Source organism: Melanotaenia boesemani, unplaced genomic scaffold (genome assembly GCF_017639745.1).
Source record: "Melanotaenia boesemani isolate fMelBoe1 unplaced genomic scaffold, fMelBoe1.pri scaffold_208_ctg1, whole genome shotgun sequence".
NCBI classification, from domain to species: Eukaryota; Metazoa; Chordata; class Actinopteri; order Atheriniformes; family Melanotaeniidae; genus Melanotaenia; species Melanotaenia boesemani.
Window position 1 is genome coordinate 2,321 of NW_024580634.1, and position 8,246 is coordinate 10,566.

An 8,246-nucleotide genomic window follows, 5' to 3' on the forward strand; every position below is an offset into this window, starting at 1 on the left:
GGATGGCAGAAACTTCTTGCAGCTCAACCAGGACAAAACAGAAGTTCTTAATGATTGGACCTGAAGCTGAGAGAGAGAGAAACTGGAGGCCAAACTGAAAACAATAGCGCTCAACCATTTTAATCAAGTAAAAAACCTGGGAGTGATTTTAGATGCAGATCTCAGTTTTGAGCCACATATTAAAAACATAACTAAGACTGCTTTTTACCATCTAAAGAACATCTCCCGCCATCAGGCCGTTTCTCTCTCGAGCCAGTGCAGAGACACTGATTCATGCTTTTATCACATCAAGATTAGATTACTGCAATGCTCTTCTTTCTGGTCTTCCAAAGAAGTACCTGAACGCAGCTGCACGATCTGTTGGCAAAGACCAGAAAGAGGGCCCACATTACACCAATTTTAAAGTCTCTGCACTGGCTCCCCGTCAGCTTCAGAATTGATTTTAAGATTCTTTTATTGGTTTTTAAGTCTTCTTAATCGGTCTTAAGCCCACCTTATTTATCTGATTTGCTTTTATCTTATGAGCCCACGAGACCCCTCAGGTCCTCTGGTACTGGCCTTTTAACTGTTCCCAGAGTAAAAACAAAAACCCACGGCTGAGTCCTCCTTTATTTCTACGGCCCTCGTATGTGGAACAGCCTGCCTGCCTAGGACGTGAGGGGAGCACCTAGTGTGGAATTTTTAAAAACAGACTCAAGACCCACCTTTTTTAGTTTAGCATTTTAATCATTACTTTTATTATTACTATTGTATTTATACATTTATTTATTCTTAACACAGGCTGTATTCAGCTTCTATTTATTTATCATTTATGTATTTGTTTTATCATTCTGATTCTCTTATTTCACGGGTTCTCTTATTTTATGGGTCTTAGCAATATTACTTTTATACCCAGGGTTGGTTTTTTTAGATTGTTTTAGATTTGGTTTTACAGTGTTTTATCTCAGTGGTTCCCCACACCACTAGACCCCAGAATTTATGACAGCGTTTCCTTGGTCCTTTTAACTTGCTTTTACCCTCTGTGTTGTGTGTGTGTTTGATGGGAAGGGTGGGGGGTGGGCTTGCTGCTCTTGGGTTGGGGTTCTGGGAGATTTTACTCTCTGTAAGCACCTTGAGTTTTTTTATGTATGAAAGGTGCTATATAAATAAAGTTTGATTTGATTTGATTCTCCTCCTGGATTCTCACTAAATACCAAAACTAGCTGAAAACTATTTAAAGTTCTCTTTTACTTTTTAAGAATCTGACCTGACAATCTCCATTTTAGCTGATTCCAGTCCCCAGAACAGAACCAGAACTTCTGGATCAGTTTGTTCAGTTTCTTTAAGTCTCTGCTTCATTTTTTATTCAGCTTTATGTGTAAAGTGCAGTTTCACCACAAAGCCATCTCCAGGCAGTTTTACCATCTAAATAAACTATAATCCAGTTTCCACTGAACTTTAATCGTATCTGATCTACTTGGAACAAATTCCCAGTAATCCTGATTAGTCCAGTTTATCATGTGTTTCATAGAAAGCCGATCTATAGAAAGCTGACCTAGAGATGGAAGCAACAGATAGCAAGACGTTTGTTTCAATCCACTGTCATCAGCTGCATGAGGTGATTGGAGCAGAAAACCTTCCAGGAAGGAAAACCTCCAGCAGAACCAGAACCAGGAGGAGGAGCCATCTGCCTGGACCAGTTGGAGGTGGAGAGGACTGTTATTGGAAGCATTGATGAAGCTGTGATCAGTGGGAGATGGATTTACCTGCTTTTGATCCTGCTGGTGGAGGTAAGAAGACTTCAACACTGACATCATGTGTGGCTCCACCTGCTGTTGAGGGTCCTCCACGACCCCTGTGGTGCTGTGTAGTGAAGGTAAGACGGGGCCACACTGAAACTATCTGCTGCTGAAACTGATGCTGACAGACTGTCAGAGGCTGCACTGAACTCTGAAGTATCGCCTCAACTTGACTCTTGTTTCATGTGTTTAAGTGGAATTCAGTGGGATGATGTGGTTCCTTGTTCACACTGTTCAATGTTTTCTAACGTGCCCTCTCAGACTCAAGTTATACAGCATGACATGGATGTGGGGGCCTCCACCCTATAAAAAAGCCCCCCTACAGGATAAATCCTGATAAACATCCGTGTTTAAATGCAGGTTGATTACATGTTGCATGGCGTTGCTGAACCAGCTGTAGCTCCTGGAGTTCACCCTGCCTTTAGGACGGTAAATCTGGTGGGTCTGACCGTTTCTGTAGAAACTTCAAGAAGATAAACGGCGTCACTAAATCCAGCTGCTACCTCCTTCCTCAGATGGAGGATTGTGGTGGGGGGGTTGGTTATGGTGGTTGGTTATGTGCTGAGGAGAACAGGAGGGACAGTGAGATGAATAGAAGAAGAAGATCTGAGGGTACAAACAGGAAGGTCAGAGATGTATGAAGGGGCGAGGTTGTGAATGGCTGTATGTTAATAGAATTAATTTATACTGAATGTGATATGTGACAGGAAGCCAGTAGAGTTTCTGTAGCACAGTTGTGATGTGGGAAATAGATGATGTCATTGTACTGATACAAGCTGCTGTATTTTTATCAGTTTATTGGAAATATAGACTTAGGTGTCATCTGCATAGCAGTGGAGTGGACATGATGTTCCTGGAAAATAGCTCCAAGGGGGAGTGTAAAGAGGACCCAGGAATGAACCCTGTAGTACCCTGTGGTGACAGGACTGGGTGAGATGTTAAAAATTTTAACTGAATTAAGTAAAGTTTGTTGGTTTTTGTTTGGGCCCTAATCCGACAGGCCTTCTCCTTCTTTTATTTGGTTTTAGTCGGGACTCTCATCACCTTCTAGTTTCTTTGAGCCTTTTCTGAATCGGGCAGTGTTACAAGGACAGGAAAGTGGAGTCCAGCAGGAAAGCAGGACTATCATGATGTCTGATGATGTTTTGAGAATAATTCAAGGTAACACGTGTTCTGTACTGCTTGGTGGTAGGAGTGGTCCAGCACTGGAGACCTTCAACCTGATGTCTCAGTAGTTTTACAAACAAATTTTTTTCCAGAATGTTTCTAGTTTTTAGATGAGATGGAAGAAATGGATCATATCAGTCCAGTTCGGAGATCTCTACACTGACTCTCTGTCTGTCACAGAATTCATTTTACAAAACTGTGTCTGAATAAAACAACTTCACATGGTTTACAGCAGAAATATAGTAAACATTTTCTGGAATGTTCTGACTTTTTAGGTCATCTGGAAAAGTTTTACTTTACATCCTCATAGTTAAAATGTTGGAAAAATGTTTGTGGTTTTTATGAACCAGATATGTGGAACAAACTTTTATTACACACAGTATTTTCTATTCTTTCCAAAGCTCTATAAAGCACATTGTCGGTGAGTTTTTCTATTAGAATAATTAGTGTTTGCAGCTGGAACCACAGAGACTCTGATAAAACAGGAATGAGCAGAATCCATCTGATATGAAGCTGTGGTCTGAATACCACTTCCCTCCTCTTTGAAGAGTAGTCAGATATCTGTGTTCAGGTTTTTTGTACAGCCTCTTCTACACTTTGTATCACTGTGTTTCTAGAGCACAGTAGTAGAGAGCTGTGTCTGCCAGGGTTAGCTCGCTGATGGTCAGGCTGGTTGTTGTAGACCATGTTTCTGAGGAATATCGTTTCCGACTAGATTCAGGAATATATTCTCTATCACTCCATGATTTTGCTCCTTTATAGAGTATAAACTGAGGAGCCTGAAGGTCAGAATGATGTTTGTACCAGTGAAGGTAAATGTTGCTATAACTTGTCTGATATCTACATGTGAGTGTGAGAGGTCGTCCTTCTCTTCCACTGACTTCATCTTGATCAGGAGAGATTGTGTCTGCAGCTTTTAGTCCTGGAAAAAGTAGAGAAAATGAAGCCATCAGACTAACATTGTCCATGAGGCTGAGAGGAGAAGACAGTGGAAAATGTCTCCTGTACAGTGTTACTCTGTGGACATTCACAACTAAATCAACTGTAGAACTCTGTCAGTTCAATTTACAAGATGATCCAAAGATGATTTTCATTCTATCAGAGCAAAGAAAGCAGAAAAGTAGTGAAATGCAGTCTGTATATGTGGTTAATGCAGCAGCTTCAAGCAAACTTTAATCCCTGTTCTTAAACTCACCTAGAATGTGAGATAGAAGCAAAAAGAGGTAAAGCAACATGTCTTTGGAGTTCTTAAAGCCAGACACACAGCAGATGAACAATGTTCTTCCACTGCAGTAGAATGAGGAAGAAATAATGTCATTGGATGAGCTGAAGTTCAGTGGGCAGGGCCATGATGTTTTCAGTTCAGCTCAACCAATCAGATTGTTTCCTGCTTCCACAGCAGCTCTGTCTCTGTCTCTGATCTTTACTGCTTCATTTCTCTCTTGTCTTTGTCATCAGTCCAATGACTCAACAATCAGAGCTTTAACAGTGTGTGAGGCCCTCTAGTGGACGTTGTGGAGTATTGCGTTGTCTTTGCTCCAAAGGTTTTTGTACAGAGTTTTGCTGTTTCCTGTCACTGTGGGCCTCACAGCACAGTAGTACACAGCAGAGTCAGACACTGCAGCAGAGGAGATCTCCAGATCCTGTTGTTTTCTGTTCCTCTTCAGTTCTACAGTCAGTCCAGGGTATGGAGGTTCTGCTTCCACCACAGTTGGACTTGTTGATTCAGTGATGAGGAGAAGGAACTGAGGACCTGATCCAGGATCCTGTCGATACCACTGCAGGTTCTCAGCTGCAACTGAGTAGTTGCAGGACAGAGTTTCTCTTTGACCCTCTGATGAAAACACTTCAGCTCTGCTGGGAGTTATATCATCTTCCAGGCTGTTACCTGCTGATCAGACCACATGTTTTATTTCCAGCTCTGATCTAAAGTCAGATTTCACTTCAATGAGAATCCAAACTCTATCTGTAGTTTTTAACCTGGTTGTTTTCCAGGTTTTCTTCTTACAAACATACGTACCTACGAGAGCTGAAAAGAAGCAAATCACAGCCAGTGTTTCCATGTTTCCAGAGGAGAAATGGTGGACCTGGAGTTCAGGATGAATTATCTGTGACAGGTTTTGTGTTTGGTCTGATGTTCACAGCTGCAGTCAAACAGTAGGAGGAGACTCATGAACCTGAGCTGCTTTTCTGCTCAGCACAGTTCTAGTTTTATCTGAGTTAGTGCAGCATTTCTGTCAGCTCAAACCAGTCTGACATAAAGACTGATTACCACAGAGCTCTACAGCCTGGAGAGGAGAAAGTGTGTCATCCTGCAGGTGTCTGAAAAAAGCTGAGAGAAAACCATAATCACTTTAAATTATTACCTCCACCAAAGTAGAGGTCATGTTTTCAGCAGCGTTGCTTTGTCTGTTAGCAACATAACTAAAAAAATGGACAGATTTTGATTAAATTTTCTGGAAATGTCAAAAATAGAAAAGAAACAAGTGATTAGATTTTAGGGGTGATCTGGATCAGGATCCAGGATTTTCTTCTTTTTCTAGGGATAAGTTTACCATCAGATTCTGGCTCAAAGTTAATGTCTAAAATCACTGGGAACACATTACAATGGCTTGGTGGAGGTCTGTGGTCTTTGAGTGCTTTTAGATTTTATTTATACATTCAGATTAGCTCTCAAACGTCTTGTAATTGGACAAAGATTAATTCCCTATAAAGGGTTAAACATTTCTAAGGTCATGGGTGTTATTAATTAAATCATATTTAGGTAAGTACTACGGTACATTTAGAAGTTAAATTATATTTAAGTAAGTACATTTAAGTAAGTAATGTTTCCAATACAAAGCGGAATAAAAGGTTGACTTCCTCTTCTGCTGCCGGAACTTCCCAGTGTGACACCAACCGGAAGTAAACAAGCCGCTAGCAGCATCGTTAGCTTTCCTCGTGTGAGGACGGAGCAGGAAGACGGTTGTGTTGTCGTCTCTCAGCTGAATATTTCAGTGTTTCAGCAACAATGTCTTCAGTTCAGCATCTGAGAGAGTTTATCAGCGAGCGACTAACTGCTGCTGCTGAAGAAATATTCACAGAGTTTGAAAAAACCATCGTCCAGTACGAAGAAGAGATCGATCGTCAGCGCAGACTGCTGGATATCACCTGGAATCCACAGATAAAGTTAATCAGAACAGGTATGAAACACTGGGATGGTCTGAATGAACTAACACATGGACTCATGGAGGATCCTGATCAGAGCTCTACGGTACATTTAGTTTAGATTTATTTGCTTTATTTGTCAGGGACCATGTAGAAAACCTGATCCACAAGGTAAAGATGCTCTGTAGCAGATTCCAGCGTTCTCACTAATTCCCATCTGTAGTCCACGTGGCAGCATTTAGTTTTAGACTGAGAGGAAAATGATGCTGCAGCTGCAGTTTCAGGCAGAAACACTAAGAGAGACGCTGAGATGCCACTGTGGGCTGGTTGCAGACGTTTCACATCTCTACCACCCCAATGCAGATATTTGCAGGGACGTAGTTAGCAGGAAATAATAGAAGCTTTTCACTGTACTTCAACACTTCTTTCTTTCTACGTTTTTACTGACATGTTTCTGTAGTTACCGTCATGTGTTGCTGCTACTAAGAACTTCATGGGTAAATCCAGAGTAATTATGAAGCTGTTGAATAGTAGTTTCCTCGTATTTACCCATTTGAACTAGCTGCAGTTACCGGGTAAGTAAGTGAACTTCACATGTTCTTACTGGGTAAATACCTAAAACTGACTGATAATTTGGTCCTTTCAGGAAAAAAAGCTTCATTTTCATCTTTATTTGGGGAAGATGATGTTCCCATTTAAAATGAGTGTGTTTTGTAGTGATGGGACTTATGGCTCTTTGAAACGAGTCGTTCATTCGAGAGTCGTCACTTCAAAGAGTCGTTGAAAAGACTGGATCTTTTAAGTTTTACATTATTTTAAAAGAGCAGTGTTTTAATCCTAAAATAAAACATTACATTACAATTTAAGGCATATTAAACATATTAAACTTTTCCATGCAGCAGCCCACCTGTGGAGGTCTGTTTGGTCCAGCAGGACCCACCAAAGATTTCATGCAGTAAAATAAGCCAACAAGCAGATTTCCAGCCAGATAAACACACTGATGAAGTCACAAAGTCTCCTCATCAGCTTTAACCTGGACTAAGAAAATGTTCCTCATTGGCCCAGTTTACAGCTGTTTCTGAGCTGGACCAGGACAGATGTGGACAGATGTGGACGGTAGCCTACGTGTACAGACTAGTTTAGCTGAGCAGCAGCAGTACTGAAATATCCACCTGTCACTTTAACACAGCACATAAAATGAAGTGGTATTTTCTCTGTGGTAGCAGGAAATCCCATATAGACCCTGTATGTCCAAGGCTGGAATAACCAGTAGCTTTTATGTTTGGGCTGATGGGAGATGGAACAGTACAGCAACAAACCAGGTGGTTGTTTGCAGTTGCACCAAAAACCATGTGATATGATCGCTGTGACACCGTTCCAGGTCACATTATTGGTTTTCCTGCACACTTTACAAAAAGCTTCCCGATCGTTCCCCATGACCGGCTAAAGCCGGTCTTTAAATGCCGGGTCAGCGAGCCAAAGTTGTGGGACGGAACGTGGCTTGCTAGCGTCAACATACTAGAGCTGTTCCGACACCATGCATGCACACAACAGGTCGGACAGCAGAACCGATCGAGGCTTTCAATGCCGGCCCAGGTCCTGCCGTCCTGCTCACACGTATATATCAGGGCTGGATGTCGTCACTAATTTCCTGAATCAATTCCATTCACAACAACCTATTTCAATTCGATTTCGATTAAATCTGATTTGATATCGATTCATTTATACCTGATTATGTAACACCACCTGTTTTTCTTCAATATTAAAGATGATCTCAGTTAACTTTTTAATATATAAAACACTGAGTGCATTTACTTGACCATCAAAATCAGTTATCTGGCAGTAATCAGATTACTGTAATAATCTTATTTTACTTTAATAATTAAAATAATAACATTGGTTTGTCAAACCCAGCCCATCCATCCGTTCCTCCATCCATCCTTATCCGGGGTCGGGTTGCAGGGGCAGCTGCCTCAGCAGGGAAACCCAGACTTCCCTCTCCCCGACACATTCATCAGCTCATCCAGGGGAATCCTGAGGCGTTCCCAGGCCTGCCGAGACATGTAGTCCATCCAGCGTGTCCTGGGTCTTCCTCGGGGCCTCTTTCCGGTGGGACGTGCCTGGAACACCTCACCAGGGAGGCGTCCAGGAGGC

General features: G+C 41.7%; 1 gene segment (V, D, J or C); it reads right to left on the bottom strand.

Annotated features, from left to right (window-relative positions):
- Positions 1 to 4,513: 4,513 nt before the first annotated feature.
- LOC121636192 lies at positions 4,514 to 5,053 on the bottom strand (the record flags this gene model as incomplete). The annotated part of the segment is given in 2 exon segments: positions 4,514 to 4,833; positions 4,966 to 5,053. Coding segments are annotated over 2 exon segments (363 nt in total), but the record flags the coding sequence as incomplete, so codon positions are not given.
- Positions 5,054 to 8,246: the final 3,193 nt, after the last annotated feature.